This window comes from Penaeus monodon, unplaced genomic scaffold (assembly GCF_015228065.2).
Source record: "Penaeus monodon isolate SGIC_2016 unplaced genomic scaffold, NSTDA_Pmon_1 PmonScaffold_51, whole genome shotgun sequence".
Taxonomy (NCBI): domain Eukaryota; kingdom Metazoa; phylum Arthropoda; class Malacostraca; order Decapoda; family Penaeidae; genus Penaeus; species Penaeus monodon.
In genome coordinates, this window is record NW_023659996.1 from 232,653 (window position 1) to 258,836 (window position 26,184).

A 26,184-nucleotide genomic window follows, 5' to 3' on the forward strand; every position below is an offset into this window, starting at 1 on the left:
TGGCTATAAAATATTGCACTATTCACCCAATAACCAATATAACCTGTATAATAAATAAAATAAAACGTTATATATAAGAAATGCTCTTTTGTTTCCTCTCCTATTCCTTCCATAAATCTACTCCAAACGATTACATTTGTCAGCTCATCCTGTCCTGTTCCTACATAATTGTTTTTACGCATGCTTGTCTGTGCGTGTGTACATGATACTGTGATAAGAGCCACTAGTATATAAGGCTGGTCAGTCCAAGAAGATCCTAGACATCCTCTCCAAAGAGAGATCACCGATATACATAAAGCTGGCTCGTCCAAGAACTTGCACGCACATCCTCTCCAAAGAGCGAAACGACAAGAGATGAGTAGCAGTGCTCAATAATGTCAGTGTTTGACAAAATAATTTTGAAACAGCAGATATGTATAACTGTATAACTCAGAGAGAGAGAGAGAGAGAGAGAGAGAGAGAGAGAGAGAGAGAGAGAGAGAGAGAGAGAGAGAGAGACAGAGACGTGTTCCTCAATATTTTGTTAAACAATCCTGATTGCGTTGTGGAAGACGTGAAGCGATAGATGATTATTATTTTATGTATCTCTACTAGATTGCGACGATGAATAGATATCCGATATCGGATGAGAGATGCGACTACAACGATGACGATTGGCAGCCGCCACCCATGTGCTGTCCGGACATTATCGAGGATGGTGAACCGCCGGCCTGCCTGCCGAACATCGTCGAAGATAGCGAAACGTTGTCGGACGACTCTGTATATAGTGACGCCAGGCTCTATGAGGCCGAGGAGAAGGTGAGCGATTATAACACCTCACGTCGAAATCTTTCTTTGTGTTTGTATTATTATTGTTATTTGTTTACCCGTTTCTCTACCTAACCCCCTCCTTTTTTTTTTCTCTCCGTGATTATCAGACAGAGAATGGCGAGATTAAGACTCACTTCTTGCTTAAGATGCCCTCCTCAATTCCTGCCGAGCATACTCTGAAATCAAAGATCCCCAGTGAAGACAACTGCTTCAACATCCTGATGGCTGACATATCCGGATCGATGAAATTTCATTGGCCATTTATCGTGTCAGCTTGGAATAAACACGTCGCTCAAAATCTGTCAGGAACCACAGAGATCTTCGTTTTCAATAAGGAGGTCGAGCAGGTGGGATATTACAAGACTAAGGCCAACCGGCGATCCGTCCCTTTGTTGTGGAAGGAAAACTTCAGAGGCGGAGCGACTAATCTGACATCTGCCCTACGGACCATCGTCGAGAAGGTGCATACCTGTAGGCAAAGGTACATCAAGGTGTTCCTTATCACGGACGGTGACCACAACTGCGGTGAGGTGCCGCAACCGGATACCGTCATAGAAAAGATGCAAGAACCAATGGGAAAGATCTGCGACGTTTATCTACTGGGAATCGGAAACGATTTCCCCGTAGAATACAGCCTCGAAATAAGGTCACGACTTCAAAACGGCAATTCGAATCTGCCCACACTCTTCTGGGTTGAGGGTTATTCTGATGTTGATGAAAAGATGAGGGCCATCGGCGATCACCTTGCTAAAAGGAATGACTCGAACATGGAGCTATCTGTTACAGGATATAAAATGCCGAGGTCGCCACCCACGAAAGAATTCCACCTTTCAGAGTGGGTCTACTTTCCCGAGGATCCCGAAGAAGACGAGAGACTCAAGATCTACCATCAGGGTCACTGCGCCGGCCAGCTGATTTTAGAACGATCCGCGGTCACGACTCCGATCCTGATGGAGATATTTCGCCAGTGGAACAGCGTAGCGATTCAGTATCACAAACTGAAGAAGCGGATTCCTTCTGACCTGCTTCCGTTCATGGAGCGTCTCTTCAGCACCGCTCTGCGGCAGACTGGATCGAAGGGACACTCTGTGGCAGCAAGGCTCGCACGAGCCGGTAACAAGACGACCGAGGTGGAATTTAGAACTACCGTGAACAAGATGAAGAAAATTCTGACCCTTGATAAATACGAAGACGCCTTAGATCTCGCAAGAGATGTACTCAGCACCACTGTGTCTGCAGGCAAGTACCAAGTCAGGTCCCTGCAGCTGAAGGGTCACTCTGGTGGCGATTACGTGAATGACTGTCAAGAGTTCCTGAAAGTATATTTGGCGAAAAAAGCAGAACTGAAGGCCCTGATCGTAACTCCGGAAGACTGCTGCCGCATCACTATGGCCTCAACCTTATCGGATCTCCAAGACGACGCCTTCCCTCAACTGTTAGAACTGAACAAGTACGAGTTCCTCAAACAATTTACCATGAGCGGCATTCCGGTGTTTGCACCGACCAGAGACATGCTGGCCCTGAACCCCTGGTCCTACAACATCACGAAGATCCTCACGTCTCCTTATACCGTCATGAGTCAAGTGGCCATCGAGTCTTCTGCAGAAAACCGGGCACCCGGCGACCGCCACAAGGACGTGAAGCTAAAGGACGATGACGACAACACTCGTTTCAATGCCGTCGTTCCGGTGTTCACCCCGGAGTCTGCAAAGGTGATGAAACCTCTCGTCCAAACGCGTCTCTATGCAATGTGTGCTACCTTCGCCGTCCTCAAGAATCCTCACATCATAGACTTCGATGTGCACATGGCAGCTTTGGCTTCCTGCTGGATGAGGATCTTGTACGATCACCCAGAAGTTCCGCGACCGGAACATGTTCGTCTGCGAGAGGCGAACATCATCGCTACAGCTTCACTGTACACCGAGAGGAGGGGTTATGCTCGGTACTGCAAACTCCTGAGGGAAAACGCACCTCAGGCGCTGATGACAGAAAGTACCGCGACCGTAGAAGGTCGTCCGGTGCGGTGTGAATCTCTCATCAAACCCATATTTATGCTACGCCTGATGAAGCAGCAAGAGGAGGACGACATAGATCCGATAAAAGTTGCAGAGATCGTGAGGTTGACCCTTCTCGAATTTGTAGGGCGCAACACGAGTCGCACCGAGAGTTCCAAAAATGAAGACACGCCCTACACGGATCTCTTTACAAAAACGCTAAAAGACGAGGACGAGAAAAGAGAAATTCTGCAAAGGCGCGTGCGGACGGCGAGCGAAGAGATCATAGCTTCAGGGGCCTTTCGACTTTCAGAGTTCTATACGCTCGAACAGGTCCAGAAAGCAGCCAAGAAGGAGGCCACAAAGCAGGCGAAAATACTCGTAAAAGACCTCGTGCCGCCGATACAGCTAGAGACGGACCAGGTGACGCGATTGTACAGCGCATCTCTTGCGGGGGCCGTATCGTGGCATACTCTCAAGACTTATGCCAGGGACATGGGCTTGTCCAGAGACGTCATCGGCGAGCTATTTTCTGAGAAGAGCATGTTTATCTATCTTCGACATGCGCTGCAGTACAGGTCCTCGCGTGAGCGACTCGCCGCCAAAGTCGACACCTACGAAGAGTCCCTCAGCTTCGTGACGAGGCAAGTCGCAAAGGAGTACATCGCCTGTCATACAGAAGAAGTCGAACGGGAATTGGTCGGCCTTCTCCAAAACTCTTGGTTGTCGGAATACGACGAAGCCCACTCCGAAATGGTACAGCCGATGACCAGAGAACAAATTCTAGCAGCGGCTTCCGCCCGCGAGGTCGAGGTGACAGCCACGACCTTCGATGAGGTATATCGGAAATATCGCTCGCATCTAGGACTCCTCACCAATGCCTGTCAGTGCCTTCGCTGCCCCTTCTTCCTCCAGCCAAGCAAGAGGCACAATCAGCACCTTACAGTGAATAGGCGGGGACCCACCCCGTTCCTTCACGCCTTCCATCAGATCGCTTACAACTGTCGTGGAGAGTCAGACATTGAAAACACCATCGTCGAGCTCCGTAACGGAACCTATCGCAAACGAGAGGGTCGAGGCGAATCGGTGCAGGTGCCACTATCAGACCATATCCTCCAGAGTATGAAACGGTTAAAAATTACCTACTCGGAACTCGACTTCAAACGAAAGGGAAAAACCGGGGTACCAGATTCTCTCCTCCAGAATACGAAACGGCCAAAAACTCCCTACTCTGAATTCGCTCACTAAAGAGAAGCGATCCATCGAAGTAGGCTCATCAACGTCAACTTACAAATCAAGACTTATTGAAATCATATAAGCGATGAAGAGAATAGCATCATCATCAATGTCGACTTACAAATCGAGATGTATCGAAGTCATAAGCAAGCGATGAATAGAATATCGGTTGTAAAAATATAACTTGTATATATGAACGCGTGTGTTCAACATACAGTCTGTCTGCGACAAATGTGACTTCGGAAATCAACTATTCACGTCGATAACGAATCCGGAATAACGTACGACGCAAACACACGTAAATGCATACATGTATATTTTCGATCATTGCGAATTGTATCTTTGTCTTGGGTGGTGTGGACGTTAATGTATACAATAACCGTAAGCGTAAACTGATATACGAGTTAATCCAGCTGGAACAAACAGAACCACAGGTTAACCAACACTATTCCACCATATAACGCATTAAGCTATCTCAGAGAACAGTAGCAGAAGTGGAGACGGACGACAAAAATACTGGAAATGGACACAGAGATCAAGAATACAGGAAACGGTCTTTTGTGAAATTCAAGTTAAAACGACTCGCTGCATTTCATATCGATCAGACCATTCTACGGTAGATATATCAAAGCGAAACGAAAAAATCTAGAGTGGCATCAATATCCATCAATTGTATTCTCATCGTGGGGAGTGGGCATCAAGCTCACGACACATAAATATATATATATGTGTGTGGTATGCATAGTCCATGTATGATACTGTTATTATTGTTAATATTATCACTTGGCGTTCTATTTAGCCTATCTAGCTATCACCACATTAAGTCTCGGAGGTGAAGAAGAAGAGAATCCTGAATCGAGAAGTAAAGAAAATACCAAAGCCATCACATTACAAGTAATAAGGAAAATATGCAGGTCTTTGTAAAGACACTGACGGGTAAGACGATTACCCTGGAGGTCGACAGTAATGACACTATCCAATCGGTCAAGAATAGGATTCAAGATAAGGAAGGCGTGCCGCCTGATCAACAGCGCCTAATCTTTGCCGGCAAACAATTAGAAGATCATCGGACAATCAGTGATTATAACATAACAAAAGAATCCACACTACATCTTGTCTTGCGTCTGCGTGGTGGTGGTGGTGATGGTGGTGACGGTGATGGTGAATGTTGACAATATACCGATGGTGGTATGGAATCGATAAACCAAATAAAACATTGATGGCATATTCATAATTTTTTTTATTACCCCTCTTTCTTAATGATATTTAACATAATTTACAATCTCACGTTTTTGTTGACAGTCTCTCATGTCTAGATATTTAGCAGTAGAAGAATCATTAGCATCACTACAAATATTATTTTTATCACTGTCGTTGTCATCTCTTACCTTTGGAGGTTCGAGAGAACTGACGCTGGTTTTCTGATGATGATAATCATAACTCTGCTCTTTAGGTTTCCCTTCACTGTATTTGTTATGAGAAGAAGAAGAAGAAGAAGAAGAAGAAGAAGGAAGAGGGTTATGAGAAAAAGAAGAAGTTGTAGTAGTAGTTGTTTCAGAAGAGCGCTGTTGTTTTACTTCTGTTAACGTTGTCGATATCGACGTTGGCGTCGCTATTGGATTATACATTTGTCGATATTTTATATCCCTCATGTTAGATAGAGCACTTTTGATTTGTTTATCAATTGCTGTTCTTACTCGTCCATTCGATTTCTTCATTCCAATTTGCAATTTGACAGAAGATGATGTCGATGAAGATGGTGATATTGATGTTTTCTTTACATTTTTCGTCCCTTTGAATATCATCTCTGGAGGAATGAGAATGTTGGTTTCTTTCTTTTTATTAATAGCAATATTATTACTATTAATATTAACATTGTTGTTGTATAACTTTCTAGATTTGTCTACCAAGGGGGATTGCGTGTGACTCTTGGACCCACAACACGAACACACCGTCGCTTTCTTGCAAAGAATAGTAGCATTCCTGATAAAATTATATGTGGCCGCGGATACGGATTTGAGTTGCTTGACGTCTCTCAACATATGAGCGTATTCCATTTCTCTTCCCGCTTGACAGATTGCATCGTGTCGTTTTCGGATGTCATATTCTAGTACGTTAATGCTAGAGATAAAAAGAGATGCCGTGACATTGATGACGGCAATGAGATTTTTCAATAATTCTGATTCGGGGGAGAAACCAAATAAGAAATATTCAGACAGGTTACCATCGGTATTATTATTATTATTATCATCATCCTCGTTATTATTATTATTACTATTATTATTGTTATCAGCATAGATATCTCTTGCGGAAACACGAGACGTGTGTTTTGATAAGTTTAGAAATAGTTTATAGTTATTGTTGTAGATGTTGTTATAGATGGTATTAATACTACTGTTATGATTGTTGTTTCTATTGATACTGCTGCTATCGCTGCTGCTGTACTGTGATTGCAGTTGCAGTGATGATGATGATGATGATGACGATTTTGACGACAACGACGATACAGACGAAGAAAAGATAACCGAATGAATCATATCTTGCATCATGTAGTAAGTGACTTTTTTAAATATGTTAGGAAACGAAGACGATCTCTTATTATTTATGGATATTACGTTTTCGATCGTCTTAGATGCATCGTTGCTGGTAATCATATATCTTAAACGTCTCTTAATCGTATCATTCTGAAAAATAGTCATCGCATTATTTAAATGTGAGATATCGCTCAGCTCCATCCGTGTGAAGCGGTAGTCGTTTTCGTTCTTGTCCACATCTAATTCGCCATGTTTTAATAGAGAAAGATAACCAACATCATCGATGGTTAAACTAGAATCTATCTGCGATGTATTATATGCCATATTAATCGTTGTTATTATTATCACAGTCACATGCATATATGTATATATACATACGCATATATGTATATATTATATATATATATATCTATACGGATAGGTAGATCTACCTACTTGTGGAAAAATTCGCTTACATGTGAGATAACTTATCCACCGATAGTATAATAGAAATTATGAGTAATGATGGTGTTGGTGTTGGTGATGGTGGTGGTGTTTGAAGGTGATGTTAATGATCACAATGCAGGCGTTGTAAATGCGGTAGCTGGTAGCGGAAACAAAATTAACACTACTGCTACTCCTACTGTTAATACTACTTCTATTTCTACTGCTGTTACTACTACTGCTACTAGCAATAATAATAATAATAATAATGTTACTACAAGCAACAATAATAGCAACAATAAAAATTTAAAAAACCCACCCATTGACATTGAATCAATATTTCGACAGAATGTTGGAAAATTATTTGGTAAGGCAATAGTCACATATATAATATCCAATACAGAGACGAGCCTTGGTTGTGAAGATGACGATGACGATGATGGGGATGTTGATGATGATGACGACGATGATGATAACAAGGAGGACGGTATCGGTGGTTGGCCTCGATCTAAATTTGCGCTGATAAATGAAGCCGTAAAAGCGCTAGCGACTTTTATTATAAATTCTTCTCCCGAATCTAACCGGAGTCTCCTCGAATTATATCGCGCCGAAAAGACTAGGCTCACGCAAATCGTAACTGGATTAGCGGTCGAAAAACACGTGGACAATCCATTTAAAAGAGCCATAATTCGACATACTGATTCTGGCGACTCTAACATAATACCCTTTTTAGAGCAGGAATTAAAAAAACGAAACCCGCAACTGACTGCAAGTGAAGCCATCAAGACCGTGGCACACTTTAAAAACGATTTGATTAACATTTTCTGTTCACATATTCTAGAGATTATATCAAAACTCTCCGACGATACAAATATGAGACTCGATCTGTATATGGCCATAGTCGTGTTCGTCGAAAAAGAATATTCGGCTCATTATGCGAACCTTAAAGATTTTTCAGAAGTAAACTTTCGAAGTCTCGTATATGATCTAAATTCGTATTATCTACAACAACAGCAAATTGAAAAGAAGCTTAAATCGACTATATCCCCGAGAGAACTCGAAGCGCTCAAAAAGGGACATTATCACATTCCTAATAAGAATTATACAAAGTCTCCTCAACTGGCATCGAATCTGTATTTTAAAAATGATTCGCTATTGTTAAAATTGCCAGTTAATGTTGATTCGATTTACAGAATCGCCAGTTTCTTAGCATCGGTAAAGTCGATCGAGGAAAAGGGTCTCTTCTGTCAAGGGATCTTTGGATATGTCATATTTTTATTGCGGCAGTGTTTGGTGAACGAGACATCGTCGAATATCAACTATTATCAGAGCTTGCAAGACCTGGATAAACAACACATTTCGTTTACGAATAGTTTTATCGAATTTGAAAAGCGCTTCAAGAGAAGACTTAAGAGAATCGAGTTAAGTCGGAAAAAAAAGGTCCGTGGCGATGGTCATGGTAATAACAGATATAAAGGTAATGCTAGCGATAGTAATAACGATAATGTTGACGATGATAACGATGATGATAATGAGGAGGAAGAGGAGGAAGAGGAGGATGACGATGGCGATGAAGACGATGATGATAATAATAATAATAATAATAACAACAACAATAACGATCCGTCATATAAACCAGTGACGGTCAACAAATCTTATAATAACTATTACCTCGCATCTGGTATATTTGGTGACAATAGTATATTCGGTAGGAAATTGATTTCGCTTGTTGAAGAAGGCGATATTGCCGGTTTACAAAAATTGACAAACTGTGTTCTTTCTAATGAAAACGTCAGTAATCCATTCGTCGCGTATTATATTCAAAATCTGATAGATATCATTTCCATACAAGGAGAACGTCTAAGAAACATTAAATTGTTTAATTGCGAATCATTCGATATGTCGTTGTCGTCGCCCTCTCTGTCTTCTAATAAGGCTTCAAGAAATAAGCTCGATATCTTTAAGGATTCGATGTTAGCAGCGCGTGAAATCGCCAAATCTCCTCTAATCATTCACTACGAGGGCGGTCTTTTAACAAACATGAACGACTATAATACAAATAGGTTTAACAATAAAGCGACAGAGAACGGTCTATTACAGATCATAGACGGTATATTCGAAGTGCAGTCCTCTGCTCATACTCTATTTACCGATATTTATTTATATCTTTTAAAGAAAGCGTTTCCCAAGGAATACGGAAACACGTACAATTCTGGTAACGGTATACTACAGAATCACGTTAATGTTATTTCGCCGTTCGGACCTCATTCGGTGCTGTCTTCTCTCTATGCCATAGAATTCGTTTCCGTAAGAAGAAATATACCGAGAACACTCCATCTGTTAAAAAAGAAAAATTGCAACAGATCGGACAGCGACACGGAAAGGCTTATAAAACTCAACACGGCTATGGAGTCTTCCTTGCTAGAAAAAGACATCTCCGAGGCTAAGAGAAAAATCGTCGGAGACGCCAAGGGATATCTCGAAAATAGCGGGGCGGCAATTCTCAACCTTGTAAAACTCATTGGAACTGAAAACAACAAGAAGAATACAATGATTTCGCCGTACTCTCTGAACAGTCTGATGAAAGGTTTATTAACAGTTTTGGCAAAGACCGTTTACATGACTAAACTTGGAGATTTCGGTGGTGGTACCGCTGACGGCAGTGGAAACGTATTGGTATTAACGATTATACCGGAAATCGTAGAATGGCTAGTTGAACATCTTGTATCTCAGATAAATACGCTCGTGTCTACTTTTCTAGAGACCAAGTTACCCAGCGGGTTCGATGATCACATCTACGAGTCGAATAGAAAGAGAATGACCTCTACCGCAACCGAGTCCGAGATAGGTAAGTTATTTACACAAGTGTTGGCAAATGACTATCTCACAAAAATCGAGAGCGCTCTCAACGTACCGCGTTCGGATCAACGCCATCGTCTTCGAGAACAACTCATTCGTCTGGTAGTGGATAAATCGATGAACGTCTTAAGGAAACAATGTTGGACAGTCGCGATTATGGCCATCGTGATCGTCATGGACCACACTCGGGTCTTAACGACAAACATTCGCCATTTTAACGCGACTCGACATAATGACAAATCCAAACTGACAGCTTTCCTCGATAGACTCAACACGAATACAAATGACAAAAAACACCTCAAGGAAGTTATCTCTGCCGTGTGTTTATCGGTGGCTAACGATGCGGCTCTTTCATTCGCGAGACTGTCTAATTCACACTTTATGCACATCCTTCAGAGATTCAATATAGTGCCGCAAGCAGACGATCATCGACAAATGCGAAAAGAAAATACTAAGAACTATTATTATCCTAATAAAAGGAATTATAGTATCGGTAAAAAGAATATTGGCAATAACACTGGTGTAAATAATATTAACACTAATAATAATGTTGTTAATACTAATGAAAAAAATAATAACAGTAGCAGATTCTTCCTTATACCTAAAAGGAGACTTAGAAAAGATCACAAGCAACCGGTTAAACAATCTAAAGTCACAATCCTCGACGGCATCATAAACAAATATCAAAATGTCCCAAATTAACCATTTCTATGATATTGTTTTTAGGCCTGTTAATGATGATGATGATGACGATGATGAAAATAATAAACATCCTGAAGATAATAATAATATAGACAGCAACAAAGAAAACGACGACGACGACGACAACGATGATGATGATTATGATGCAGATGATGATGATTCAGATGATGATGATTCAGATGATGATGATTCAGATGATGATGATGATGATTGGATTATTTTCTCTAATGAAAAAAGAGTAAGATTTTCCCCCGAGACCACTGTAATAATCATATAAGGTTATAATTATTAGGATAATAAAATCATGTAATGTATAACTGTGTTTTTTATTTTATTTCACATACAAAATAATCTACTACTACTACTACTACTACTACTACTATTAACGTTCCTTTTATTTCGGTCTTGAAAGTAGTCTGGTAGTGGAACGAGTGACCGGACCGTTATTCCTGTATTGGTCACACTCGTTATTTGATTTGTCGGTTGACGACATGCGTGTGATGTATCTGTTTTTATTATCGAGCCATCTTTTATTTTTTCTATTTTCGTTAGAATTTTTCTTAATATACGTACTCGATATGTTAATATTTCCACTGCCCAGGATGTTTACAAATCCTACGTCCTTATTAGTATCATCAGAATATACAGATTTATAGTGTCCTTTGTCTTGTGCTGCGGAACGCATTGGTGGAGATGTTATTAGACTATCCTTATTTTTGTTAAGGTAATCGTAATCTTCGTTTATCTGATTGATATTATTATTGTTGTTGTTGTTGTTGCTACTGTTGTGAGCTCGCGTTAATTTACCCGTGCTTGTTATATTTTCGTCGACGTTTTCGGTTTCACTATCGGTATCTGTAATTATAGATGATGAAGACGATGAGGACGACGAAGACGAAGGGAAAAAAAGTGAAGATGAAGAAGATGAAGAAGAAGATGATGAAGAAGAAGAAGGAGGAGGGGTGGTGGTGGTGGTGGTGGTGACTGCAGTATAGTTCGAGGAGTAGGGGTTACCTTCACTTCGTCTATTATCAACAAAATAATACATAAACGCCGTGATGGGCAAATTGATAATATAGAATAACCACCGTCCTATTGCGTCCAAAAGATACATCATCACGGTAGTAATAATAATAATAATAATAATGATGATGATAACAATTTATTGATCTACGTACACATAGGAAAAAAAATTTATTTCACATTTTTATATAATCGTCATTTTTATACTTGTTCGATATATAGATATAGATAGGGTTGAATGATCACTAACGACCAACCTCTAATAACTAGGACATATATACGGGTGCATCGACATAGTCCGATCGACCTAAGTGCGTCCCATAAGATGTCATGAGAAAAGACCTGGGGTCTATTAAAGTTTTCCGTAAATTATCCATCATCTTTGGAGGTAATAGATCAACTGACGATAATAATAATGACGATGAGGACGAATGATCGTCGTCTTGTAAGCCATATATTAGAATAGCGGCTTTCCTCGGATTTACTCTGGGAAGACTAGTCGAAAGTTGATGTAAATATTCTAGAGGTTTGTGCGCCGAGTTATACACGATCTCATAATAGATGAAATGACTCGCGCATAGGCAAACAGCTGTAATAAGAAAGAGTAGCAAGAAGAACTTATACGTTTCTTGAGTCTTAAGAAAGTTTTCCAATCTTTTTGAAAATTCATTTTTTACTCGGCACATTGGAATGATCGAAACGCACCGTATATATATATATATATACATAAAATATATATATATACATACCTACACACGTACACACATGCATGTATGCGTATAAAACTTATACATACGTATATGTACGTATGTGTGTAAATGTGTGCATTATTATTTTCCTTTACGGTTTTGACTTGACGGTTATTGGGATGGGTTTTATATTTGTCTTATATAGAGGTGAAATACAAGGAGCCTTTATAAAAGACATATCGCCAGCTTGCAGTTTGCCTATAGAAATAAATTCGACATTTTTTTTAATGACAGCGTCTTGGGATTCGACCAAGAAAAAAAAACAAGATCTTCCGTCAAACAGGTGATCTTCTATAACCATCAATGAGTTAGCATCAAAATCTATGCTCCTCTTTCCGTGAATGCCGCTATTTTTCCTACTCCATCTTGAGATGTCGTTCTTTTCTCTCGTGTTCGATGCCTCATGATCGTACTTGTTTTTCATTTCCACGATTAGCGTTTCGAACAGACTCGGATCCCCGGATCTTAACACCAGAGACTCCAAGCCCGCGAGATGTTCGTTATTCTCGGAGATGATTTTCTTCATCCTTAGAGCGTCTACTAACGTCTCGTAAGTACACTCCGCCCAGAAGGCATACGAAGTAACTGCAGAGTCTTCGAAAGTTTTTAATTTATAGAAGGCTTCCGTTTCGATAACGGGTTCGACGTTTCGGTAAGGGAATTGGCACTGCGACCGTCTGACGAATGGTTTGTTCTTCTCCATCTCGTCACACATTGCGTCGTGTTCGTTGTAGCATCTCCTGGCGTAATCTATCGTCCAATCGGGAGGGGGCTTCCCGCTTATTATATCCTCTATCCAACCTCTGTGAAGACATATTTGTCTCCAGCAGTTGGTTGCGTGAGAAACGATATCGGATCCAGACTTCAGTTTCATGAACACATTTTCTTTATATCCCAGTGGCAATAGGCTAGAGTTAAACTTGAACTCGAGATTACGTAAAACGTCAGAAAAATAGTCGCACTGGACCACGAATTCGGAGATCCGACGCACTCTGGTCCGACACATGTTCAGCAATGCGGTTTTACCGTTTCCGTTCTCTACGAATAAATAATGGATTAGATTGTACCAGTTGGTCTTGGAGGCCGACTCCCTCTCGATGAACGTCCTGCGCTCTTTCAGTTTTTGTCTCTTGACCAAACGGTCTACCTTCATATTGGCTACATTATTCAACAGATGCTTGAATCCACACACGCCAAACGTTAGGGATAGCGACGGTTTCAAGTTGAGGGACTTTTCGTACACCTCTTCCTTTATCTCTCGTCTTCTCTTACACGGGTGTAGAATCTTACCCTTTATATCCTCCACGATGTGACACGAACATTCGCATTTGAAAATTGTGCAGTCGTCTCTTTCGTCTTCGTCGTTATCATTATCGTGTCCATTTTCTATATCGTCGGAACTGTCACCGTCTGTACTATCACCGATATTGTTTTCTTCTATTTCGTTAGGTTCGGATATGGATAAACCGTCAAAAAAAGAGTCGATAACATAGTCGATATTCTTTTCGTCGATATTCTTTTCGTCGTTATTGATGATAATTTCTTTTTCGTCATTATTAATATTATTAATATAGTAGTAGTAGTAGTAGTAGTAGTAGTAGTAGTAGTAGTAGTAGTAGTAGTAACAGCAACAGATATATTGTCCATATAGTTATTTTTTATTATCTCGACTGATCTATAGGCGAACCGTCGAAGCTTACGCTCGGTAATACCAGATCCTATCCCACAGAGTGGTACTAGTATACCGTTCTTAGTGCAAAGCCCAATCCTAGAACTGAGTATGGAAAGATATTTATGGTGAATTGGATTAGCCGATTTTTTATATATATGGTTTAGGAGTAGTATTAGTATATAATTTGGTGTTATTTCTTCTCTTTCGTCTTCGTCTTTTTCTTCTTCTTTTACTACTTCTCCCTCTATTTGTATATTTGTTTTTTTTCTTCTGTTAAGAGCATGGTAAAAACACGATGTTAACAATTGTAGATACGGATGATCTGTGTCCATTTCAGCTATCTTTCCACAGAGCAAGAAGAGAATATCCTTTTCGTTCTTCTGAAGGATAACCGTGGCCGTATTTTCCAGCTGCAGCAACAACGAATTACCATCGTCCTGCTGTTGTGGTGGTGGTTGTTGTTGTTTTATACTCGAAGAACTTATTCTGCCAAATAAATCTAGACGCTCTATCCGTCCACTAAGCGACGACGTCGACGACATTTTATTTGCCGTTTTTCTCTGAAATGATTCGAGACTAGATGTAGCCTGCACTATAGTTTTTTTAATCTTTACAGCCAGAGTGAGACTCTTCTTAATAGATGATATAAAGCACTGAATAGCCATATAGGAACCAAATATAGGAGAAAATAAATTGTAGAGCATCACCAATAGTTTAAAACAGTTGTTGGGAAAACATTTCCGATCTATGCACTGAACATGAAGCGATCTCAAGTATTGGGGGATTTTAATTCGTCGGCTTCGATCGTACACTAGACTTTTACAGAATAATTTCGATATCTCATTACTTTCTATGGATATGTCGTCACAGTATATCCGAGCCACGAAATCCTCCGTGTTCCAGTTCCCGCTGAAAGGACCTCCTTCATCGCTTTTCGTCATACCGAATCTTGGTCGACTTATTGTGGCAAGACCTGATCGTTTATTATTATATATCGGAACTCTCTTCGGCAATAGGTGTTGCACTCTTTTCATCTCTGCTTCAATGTCTCGATTGACACAGCCCTCCTCTTGAAGACGCCTCCAAATTTCCATCTCGGGATCGGTGTGTTCTAGGAATCGGTCGCACATTAAGTCTCTAATATTGTTAATCTTAGTAGTAGTAGTAGCGGTGGTGGTAGTAGTGTTATTGTTATCATTAGCCTCAGTATTATTATTATTATTATTACCGTTAATCTTAATATTATCAAAACAACAGTTTTCATTGCCAGGACAAAATTTCTTTTCCTTTACTAATAAATCTGCATGTTCCTTTGCTAATGTTAAGATGCGCTTTAATATAATTCTGTTATATTTTCTAATAGATCTTATAATAATTTCACGATCAACATTTTTATCACAGTCGAAACACGATTGATAATTCTCGTTTAGGTAATTCATCATAGTAATTAAAGTAACCTGTTGTCTCTCATTATACAAAATGTTAGTACTGAATCTGTTATGCGTCATGTAGTGTTCTATAGATTCGTCGATATCATTCCAGGTGATCTCCATTGTTTTTTTTTATTATTAATAATTATCATTATTGTTATTCTATATGTCTATGTTCCGTATGCTTATATATATACATGATCTAAATGTGTAATCAGCCCTCACTCTACCGTATAATACGCCGAAAGGACCTTTTTTAAATCTGATTTCGGTAAAAAATTGACATGATGTTGACAAGCATAACAGTGAGCAGATATAATAAACAGAATAATATTCGACCCTCTAAACGATGAAATGTTAGTTTCGCTCGCCAGATTTTCTTTCATTTCCAAATCTCGGAGTTCACCCCTTGTGGGTTTACATTTTCCAACTCTTGATAGCCAAACGCTTGAACGCCGGTAGAGATGCATACTCGGATGTTCGTCTCGATGTCTCGGATTGCAACAGTTGACTTTATGCGAAGACGATAACGAGAAAAAATTGTTAATGGCTGTAATATCATCTCTATCGTATTCGTAGTAAGAGATCGTTGAGCGTTTACCTAAGCTTAATGTTGTACGAGCTACTACCACTTCTGCTGCTGCTGCTGCTGCTGCTGCTGCTACCGTTTCTGGTGCGTCTGGAGATGAGTCGTCATGGGTCTCGATGCGATAGATGTTTTCCAGAGCAAACCAAATTGTAGTTGGTCGGGTTTCCTTATCCTCTCTCTCTTTCTTCTTCGCGTCATCAATTATCGCCGAACACACAATGTCTACGTTTTGAAAGTCGATATATTCCGACAGGTCAATGTTGAAGGATTTGTTAACTGTATCGCGTTTGGTTGTGGAGGGTTGCCATTCTCTGTTTTCGGATATGAGCCGAAATATGATCACCATTGCTTGATGTACTCTTTGTGGTATACGAAACGACGACGGTGACGCCAAAGATGAAGACGAAAGATCGCTTCCGAAACTGCAACTGTTATCACTACTGTTGATATTAGTCCTAGTCCTTCTATCATTTATACCGACATTGCTACTGATGTTGCTGTCACTGTTACTGCTGCTGCTGCTGCTGCTCCTTCTGCTGTTATTGCCGTCATTGCGTTTTATACATTTTGTTTCTATCGCATCGATAGTTCCATCGTCGTCATTAAGTATAGTTATTCCAATTTTTATCAGGGGTAAAGATTTGATATAATTCCATAATACGATCTTATTCGATCTGTTATGTGTTCCCGTTATTATTATATCTCGAAGTGTATCCAGTCCTGCAGAGCTAGTAATGAAATTGAAATAATCTACAAGCCCGATCTTAAGATGAGCTAAATTCTCCACACAAAAGCCTAAAGAGGAAGAGGAGGAGGAAAGGGAGGATGACGATGACGGCAAATTCTTGTTAGACTTCCAGCAATTTTCGTTAACGGTTGACATATTCGTCAATTTTCGTTAACGGTTGATATATTCTTCTATCATATTAGACGGCGAGCAATTTTCGTCACCGGTCGATATATACACACATAATATATATATGTGTGTGTGTGTGCGGGTGTGTGCATACACGCGCCCATTTATAGAGCCAATATTCTATTCTTTATTGATAGATAAACCGTCCACAAAGTTAATGGAGTAAAGAGCCTAGCTTCACCCAAGAGCGGAATAAAAGGAAAAGTGCTACTGTCACTACTGCTGTGGTTACTACTACTACTACTACTACTACTACGACTATCTTGCACAGAGCTACCATACCGGATCAACAGAGATCGAAATTTATCTTGAGTTATGGAGAATTTGTGGTACATCTCACTATTTTTGTTCATAAAATCCTTAACAAACGAAGGAGGAGGACTCTTATATATATCAGACGATGACGATTTCTGTACATCGGACGTCCCTAGTTCGTTCATTAACTTATTGCTATATAACATGGTTAGACATTCTCTTATCATGTCTTTTATGGTAATATTGGTTCGGCTGTTTATATTATGTTCGATTGGTACTCTCTGTCCTACCGATAGGGAATCTTCTCCGATTATATAGAGATATATTGTTAAAATGAGATCGATAAAACGATTAACTGCCGTTATACCAGATATAGAAGAGATAGAATCTGTCTTGTTCTTATTCTTGAGCAGACTGTTCGTAATTGTCTTTATGACATTGTTGCTGTTTAACAGAGAACGACTTCTTTGCTAGACACTGTCTAATGTTTATCTTTCGAAACAATGTGTCATCGTCTATCTGCGCATGTTTCTCCAATGGTAACGATGCGTTCGATGACAACATTAACGATGTGTCAAACATGCATTTCCAAAAATCCTCATTCTTTATCTCACCGCTGGATAACACCTTGTAGTTTTTATTACACCATGTAACGTCTAAGATATTTGCTTTACTATCGTTATACGCCTTGGCTTTTTTGAAACATCGATCACCACCGATATCATTGCTCTTGTTATTAGTAGGATTAATACTATTGTCCTCATTTTCATCATCACGCCAATGTCTTATTCCACCGGCGGTATACGTGGCTACATTAGCTCTGTCAAATTTGATGATATAAGAAGCTATTGTCATCGAATCTACAGTTACGGGTATAGTGCCGTCTGTTAGATCACGTTTATTTCTTGCATTTTCATATTCGAGCAATTCTAATAGTGATTCGTTATTATAAATCCTCCCGTAAATCAACTTGTTAAACTTACCGAGTAATAATATTGCACATATATTACAAATACAATTGATTGCAACTTTTCTATGTCTGAGTATATCTTCTTCATCATCAGTAGTAGCAGCAACAGCAGCAGCAGCAGCAGCAGTAGTAGCAACAGCAGCATTCTCAACGTTATCAATTTTGCCTTTATAGTCGTCGTTAAATAATAGATGTGGATCCAGCTCTTTCATGAGCAGACATGCAATAGAAGCAAAAAAACTCTTGGTTTCCCAAAATTGTCTGATTATTATCTTATGGCAGTACCGACACACGGTAGTATTTTCCTCTCCTATCAGATATAACGGATTGTCGTTGACGGCGACGAGTGCGGCAAAGTCTTTCCATCCTCTGTGACAAGTACATGCCAGCCTCTTAAAGTTTAACATTTCTCGATAAACTATCTCTAGCGACTCGTTGAAGGTTATTCCGGCGTCGTTGTAATCGGAACCGCACAATATCATGAGAAGCATACCGGCATCCATATCGTGCGGTACGTGAGTAACCGTCAATTCGTAACGCGCCTGATACTGTTGTGGTCCGTGCAACACCGGGGACGGGAAGGGCGGCATCCATGTTTTCGAAAAATTTCTCATCATGGTTCTATAGAATCGAACGCCGGTCACATAACGCGGTAATTTGATATTTCCACTCAGAGCCACGCTGTGGCTGGCACACATGTTCCACTTGTGAAGCACGTCGTTGTCGGAGGAGTACAGGTTAATCACGAGGGGGCCGTCACATTTTATTTTCTCTCTAAAGTCGTTCCAGGTATAATGCCAATTTCGACGTCTTCCGTCTGCCGCTTCGCGTTCGTTGACGGACGAGAGTAGGGTGCTCGCATCGAGATGGGTCAACTTTCTCTCGCTTAAATGTCGTTTGTGCGGTATACTCAAATCGCATAGATAACCGGCCACGTGGACCATTATCGTTTCGGCTTCCGACCGATCGGTTTTATTATAAAAGACCGTTTTAGCTCCTAATCTGCACACTAACGGTATTCGCAACACGCTCAGCAGATAATGATTGAGGATGCAGGCCGGAATGCGTAACAGAAATTTTCTCAACACGCCGAGGCGACATCTCTTTTCTATAGTTTCAAGATTCGTAGTCGTAGTGACAGTAGCAGTGTGCCTGCTTGCGTACATTGTACCGTTATCCCTGACCGCTTTTCTTGTGTTTCTCTCCTTTTGTTTTATAGGGTGACATTCTCCATCGTTCAACAGCAAAACGTGACGTGCGGAACCGACCTCTCTTTGAGGCAGAATTTCCAATAGTCTCCTGATTATATCTTGTGCAACAAATAGAACGATTCCCTCGAATCGTTTAAGTAAACCGTGACATTTTAGAACCCATTCTCTATTGTACCCAAAGCTAGCAATCTCATCGAAAGTAACAAAATGAGGTTCGTTAATCAACATTCCTATTCTCTCTTGTCTTCTTCTTCTTCTTCTTCTATTTGTTATTATAAAATTGTTACTATCATGTTTAATGTTTACGTTATTTTCATCGTCTCTGGGAAATATTTCATTGCAAACTTTTCTACATGTCTCTTTCTCTTCTTTCTCAACATCATCATCATCATCATCATCAGCATCATCCTGCTCGTCGTCATCAAACGACCTAGAATTAATGTACGATTTCATTTCTTCCTCTGACGGAGATCGAATTGGAACAATCGTAATAAAACTCTCTCGGTTTGCCTTTTGTATTTTACTAGCAAGTCTGAAGTAAGAATCCCTGTAAAATATCTCATCTTCACAATTTAGTGTTCTTCTGGGTATAATGCATTCGTCGGTGTTGTCGAGCGGATAACTGTCTTCCGATATCACACAGTTAGAATCTCTTAGGGTTGCAATCACCGTACCCGATATTCTATCTCTAAATACCACGAGTTGTCCGATAAAACGATTTGAGAACATGCAGTTATTCGCAAAGCTCATTAGGGCAGTCATACTTATAGTCGGCAAATCTACTATCTCGACAGCACTGTTAGATACTTTTTCCTTCTCATCGATAATGTTGACAAACAGGGGATTATTCCCATAAACCATATTATAAGCGCCGGTTCCATTTTTAAGCCCCATCAATTTATCCCTGCTGTTGTCGTAATTCTAGAATCTTATTATTCTTATTCGTATTCTTCTTATTGTTGCTAGTAGCATAATAGTTTTTATACTCGATTGTGTTTTTCGCATTCGATCATATGTATATGTGTTGTTTCGATTTCTCCTCATCGTTACCATACAATTAAAATAGCTGGATTATGTCAGCTACTGCTGACAAAGTATCGATGTACAAATTATCAACAGAGGCAAATTAATCCTCGTCGAAATATAAAAGAATACCAGAGAAGAACAGTTGTCGCTGAAAAATAGGAAGGTCATTCACAAGTTCCAAAAAAAAACAACAACATAATAACGTTTCAATGATTCGAGAGAAGACAGGTGTTGCCGAAAAAAAAAGTAAACTTGAAGTATGGATGATCAACAGAGAGGAATCCATATCGAATTATACTATATTGCCTTTCCTATTGGATAACGTTCAATCTATTTCTTTACGATATGCACGTCTCCAAGTAAATCGTCAACATTCTGTATCATCCATTTCGTATCGCCTCTAATATTAACATTGTGTATTATATCGAATTCTCCTTTTCGTAATTCGTAAACGTAGTCTATGTACAGCTGATTTTTTTCATGAGATGATATCATTTTTAGAATAGTAAGCATAGTCGAACCAACATTATTTATATCTTCTTCTTCTTCTTCTTTTTCTTTGTCGGGCCACAAAATGTCACGAAGTACACAACCTGAAATGTGATAGACATAATGATACCATCCTAAATCGTCTTTACAGGTTAGAGGTTTAAATTCTCGTACTGTTCTAAAGAGTATTGTAAACAGTATAAACTCCTCCATATTGAGATAGCGTTCCTTGGCGCAAGCCTTCCCGTCTGGTACGTCTCTATCTATCAGAAATATAGGATAGATTCTTTCTCTCTCTGGCACATTGTATCTTTCGTGTCGATCCCGATGACGTTTACCGTACCACATGACGACAGCGATCGCAACAGACAAAATGAACATCAAAAATAATAACGCCTCTACAAACGGCCAGAGAAGAGCTGTTTTTTTCGTCACCAGAGTTATCACCCTCATCATCATCGGCGTCGCCGTCGTCGTCATCATCTTCATTCTATATTTTTCAAAGCTAATAGGTAGGGATAAATTACATCGACAATAATGGTTTTCATAGGAGGTTCGTTTCTTTCGGCGAACTTTGTATTTATTTTATCGTCGTTCTGATCTGTATATTTTTTCGATTTGTGTTGTGCGATTATGTGGTTAATTTTCTGGATGGTCCTTTTCCTTGCCTCGCTCTTCTCTTCGTTTTCTTCCTGGCTCAATGTACGGCTAGTGAATATGTCTTCAATCTTGGTAACTCCCCAAAAGTGCACCCAGATGATCTTGGATAACTTTAGATAGCGATACATTACATTGACAATGGCGGCAAATAGCCCTGCATATTTATTGCCGTGCGTTATTTCGAGAGCTAGCGCTTTTCTGTGATTTTCGCCTCGCAGGAGGTTTCCGGTAACGAGCGTCTTCACATCATAATCTTCTTCGTTTAATTCGAGGAGTTTGTCGATGCCGTTATATCCACTTTCCCCTCTCGTGCTGCGAGCCGTCATCTCTTCGACTTCCCTCTTGACGGTGTGGGTGTCGTCCAGTAAAAAATTTAAGAGAGACTCGAATAACGAGGATGCGTCTAGTGCGCGCAAGTCGCCGTATATCTTTTTTTCGAAGTCCGTCTTCCAGTCATTGCTATGATGGCTTTCGTCCGACAGAAGATCGTGTAAATCCAAGAAGGTATTCACAAACTTTTCGCTGTCGTTGTTAGAAGTCGACGACGACATTTTTATTTTATCGGTAATATGTCCTGCGTTCTCTCGTTCATCTGAGATGTTCGACCGATATCTCTCAATAGGAGCTGTCATTCGTGTTAGATACCCCACGTGCAGTATAGATATCCCATGCCCGTGCAATCTTCTCGGAATCGCATACGCGGTTTAAAAATGCAATCACGAAAATAACAGGTAAGATAAACAAATATCTCGTGCCTGGGGGGTGGAAGACGACACACCGTGATAAGTAGCATATCTTGCAGCACACCGACGGATCGACGCTCCAAATATACCTAATCGACATGCCATCGTCAGAATCGTCCGACGTTGTTATCGGCATCGATCTCGGCACTACCTACTCGTGTGTTGCCGTCTTTCAGAATGGAACGGTGGAGGTCATCGCAAACGACCAGGGCAATCGGACTACACCGTCCTACGTGGCCTTTAACGACAAGGAGAGGTTGATAGGCGAAGCTGCTAAAAATCAGGCCGGGACGAATCCCACCAACACCGTATACGACATAAAGCGCATCATAGGTTTAAAGAACGACGATCCTAACGTGATCGAGGAAATGAAGAACTGGCCGTTCGAGGTTATTAACGGCGAGGACGACAAACCCAGGATAAGCGTGACATATCGGGGCGAACCGAAATCCTATTCTCCCGAACAGATATCGTCGATGGTCCTGTCGAAAATGAAAGAGACGGCCGAAGCGTATTTGGGCACCGCGGTGAAGAGAGCGATCATTACAGTACCGGCGTACTTTAACGATTCCCAGCGACAAGCGACTAAAGACGCCGGAACTATTGCCGGGTTGAAGGTCGAGCGAATTATTAACGAGCCGACGGCGGCTGCCGTTGCCTACGGTCTAAGTGTGATTAAGAAAAACAACAGTAGCAGCAGCAGCAGCAGCAGCAGCAACAACAACAACAATGCGGATATCAGCGAAGAGAAGAATATTTTAGTATTCGACTTTGGCGGTGGCACGTTTGACGTATCGATCTTAAATATGGCCGAAGAGGTGATTGAGGTTAAAGCCACGGCTGGAGACACTCACTTGGGAGGAGAAGACATCGACGATAAGTTGGTCGAACATTTTATGAGTGATATTAAGAGGAAATACAAGCAAGACATAAAGGACAACAAACGAGCACTGCGACGCTTAAAGACCGAATGCGAAAAAGCCAAGAGAACGCTGTCGTCGTCCACTCAGGCCGAATTCACAATCGAGTCTCTCTGCTTTGGTATCGATATGAACTTCGTTCTGACCCGGGCTAGATTCGACGAGATTTGCCACAGTCTCTTTCAGAGGACTATCGATCTTGTGACAAAAGCCTTAGTAGACGCCAAGATGGACAAGAATTCTATACACGACATTGTGTTGGTCGGAGGATCTACCCGCATACCTAAGGTGCAAAAACTCTTGCGGGACTATTTCGGAAAGGACCCGATCAAATCAATCAACCCGGACGAGGCCGTCGCCCACGGAGCTGCTGTACAAGCAGCCATCATATCCGGGGACGCGAGTAAAGCTCTGTCCAACATGCTCCTCATCGACGTGGCTCCTCTGTCGTTGGGTGTAGAGACACAAGGTGGAGAGATGACAATAGTGATCGAGAGAAACACGAGCATTCCCGCGAGCAGGAGTAGCACATTCACCACTTTCAAGGACGATCAAGAAAGCGTGGAAATCAAGGTGTTCGAGGGAGAACGTCCGTATACCAAATATAATAACCTGCTAGGCACTTTCTCGTTGAATGGGATACCCAAAGCTCCGAGGGGTACACCTATAATCGAGGTATCTTTTGACATTGACGTCAACGGAATTCTCGATGTGAGGGCAGTCGAAAAGAGTACCGGTGTCGAAAAGAAGATAACCATCAAAAACGACAACCGCATATCTAAAGAAGAGATAGAGCGAATGGTTCAGGAAGCTGAAAGGAACAAAGAGAACGATAAAAAAATAAGAGAGGCTATCGAAGAAAAGAATGGATTGGAACAAGCCTGTTACCAGTTGAAGGGCCTTTTATCAACGACCGCATCGGATAAAAAAGAGGATTATGTGAAGCAGATAGACGAGTTATTGAATTGGATCGACGAAACGGATAAATCGGGAATTCCGAAGGAGACGTATGTAAAAAAGAGACAAGAGCTAGAAAAGCTACAGAGTAAAATGATGGAAGAAATCGCCTCTGACAAGTCTAGACCGAACGATAAAACGGAAGACGGAAAGGGTAAAGAGCCAGTAATTGAAGAAATCGATTGAATCTGTAATGTCTGTCTGGGTCTGTATATCCATCTAACCGACCGTCTATTATCTACTTATCCATCCATCTATAATATCGGAATCTTGTATAACCATTTTATTAAGCTATGACAATATTATATATGATATTATTCTACATACTTGTCTATCTACTATATAAACTCGTCTTACTATTATATATTATATCACTAGACTAATAAAGGTATTTTGAACTCGCATATATAAACTTACGTCTTACGTTTCTTATTATGTCGTGTATCGCTAGGTCAATTTTTTTCATTTCTTATTATATCATGTATCACTAGGTAATTATTTGCATGTCTTATTATATCGCATATCACTAGACGAATAAAGATATTTTAAGCTTACAGATGAGTTTACATCTTTCCCTTGGTTTTCTCTACCACTCTTCGCGTGGAAAAAAAAAATAGAAGATGGAAAAGTTCCTCTCAGATTCCATACAAGGTGTAGACGTCTTATCGTCCTTCAAGATTAAAACATTTAGACAAGAAAAGAGTAGTCCACTCATGATCTTGAGAGATTATACAAAGACCATACCAGGTGTCTCATCGGCATTGTTTTTGGTGAGAGGAGGCGGTCCCTCGTCAAGAGAAAGGATGGTCCTCTCGATGAACATATTAGACGTTCTCAAGGATTATACTAACAGTGTGTCAACCGTAGCACCGGTCTCCTGGCAAGTTTTTAACGATCCGGCATTACACGCTTACCTGATACGTCGGTTGACCGACTGTAATTTGTATAATAAAACGTATTTCTCGAACGATCCCCTGCCGGGAATAGGCGAACTCGTATCTTTCAGGTTCAGAGGGGGTATACCCCAGAACATCATTTTTCCAATTGGGGCAAGTACGGTGAATTGGCTTTCCTGTGTCAAGAGTTCAAGAAGGATGGGAGAGATCCTCACGAAGAGACCAACGGGAGCATCCGACGTCAACCGCTGTAGAAACATACGACTGGTCGCAAAGCGACTCGCTAACACGCAAGCGAATTTAAAAGAGGACGACACGAGACGTCTTCGCTTCTGGCGTTATTTCTATTTTCTCGAGGACGCGACCGAAAGAGTAGGAATGATGCATCACAATCCCTTTGCCATGTCTCACGTTTCCTTCGACATCAATATGATCAAGGCGTCGCCGATGAACGAGCATGATTTTTCTCTGGCATTTATGGGAGATTGCTTTTCAAGGGAAAGTGTTCTATTATCCGACATCGTGTGTGGAGGAAGAACGTCGAACTTTTTCCCGCTCTTACAGGCCGTTATAGAATACAAATATAACAACAACAAGAGGAGGAGTAACAACAACAACAACAACAACACAAGTACCACCACCACCACCACTACTACTACTACTACTGATACATGGATAGATATATGGAAACACAGTATCGGCGAAAGTGGCTACAAACTTTCACGATTCACGGATAATGTAATGGAAGATACGAACGATCCGGCTGAACGCCTTAAGTACATAATCAAAACGTCGAATAAGATCCATAACGACAAAAAATATTCCATCGTCGATTTTACGGCTACTGTACTACATTTTTCTCACAGAGAAATTCTGAACAATATAACAATATCACCTCTTGCCATAAAGGAGGAAGTCGAAGAGTTTCTCCTCGTAACGGCTATTAAACAGGAGTGGATTTTATTGTACAGTCTGCTCCAACAGATTCAGTTTAACATACTTCACTTTATAGGTTACCAAGCACACCGAATCTTAATCTTCAAGTTGTTCGTACCCGTCTTAATCGCTGTTCTCTTTACTAACGGCAACCTGTCCCAGACGGTAGTTCACGCTGCCGTAA

General features: G+C 40.7%; 2 protein-coding genes across 2 annotated transcripts; both read left to right on the forward strand.

The window, feature by feature from the left end:
* The first annotated feature begins 320 nt into the window (after nucleotides 1–320).
* LOC119571093 lies at nucleotides 321–4,660 on the forward strand. Its single transcript, XM_037918547.1, has 3 exons — nucleotides 321–798; nucleotides 918–3,986; nucleotides 4,520–4,660. Exons 1-3 carry the CDS (start codon nucleotides 604–606, stop codon nucleotides 4,658–4,660), a joined length of 3,405 nt encoding a protein of 1,134 aa, XP_037774475.1. The 5' UTR covers nucleotides 321–603.
* Nucleotides 4,661–22,389: 17,729 nt separating this feature from the next.
* On the forward strand, nucleotides 22,390–24,354 carry LOC119571094 (heat shock 70 kDa protein-like). The gene is made up of 2 exons (XM_037918549.1): nucleotides 22,390–22,981; nucleotides 23,039–24,354. Exons 1-2 carry the CDS (start codon nucleotides 22,390–22,392, stop codon nucleotides 24,352–24,354), a joined length of 1,908 nt encoding a protein of 635 aa, XP_037774477.1.
* Nucleotides 24,355–26,184: the final 1,830 nt, after the last annotated feature.

What these genes read in the sequence shown, in the direction of transcription:
- LOC119571093 (XM_037918547.1), top strand. Translation starts at nt 604, where the DNA reads ATGAATAGATATCCGATATCGGATGAGAGATGCGACTACAACGATGAC. An exon ending in TCTATGAGGCCGAGGAGAAG is followed by an intron (nt 799 to 917) that starts GTGAGCGATTAT and finishes CGTGATTATCAG; the next exon opens with ACAGAGAATGGCGAGATTAA. An exon ending in AACGAAAGGGAAAAACCGGG is followed by an intron (nt 3,987 to 4,519) that starts GTACCAGATTCT and finishes AAGCTATCTCAG; the next exon opens with AGAACAGTAGCAGAAGTGGA.
- LOC119571094 (XM_037918549.1), top strand. Translation starts at nt 22,390, where the DNA reads ATGCCATCGTCAGAATCGTCCGACGTTGTTATCGGCATCGATCTCGGC. An exon ending in TGTGATTAAGAAAAACAACA is followed by an intron (nt 22,982 to 23,038) that starts GTAGCAGCAGCA and finishes ATATCAGCGAAG; the next exon opens with AGAAGAATATTTTAGTATTC.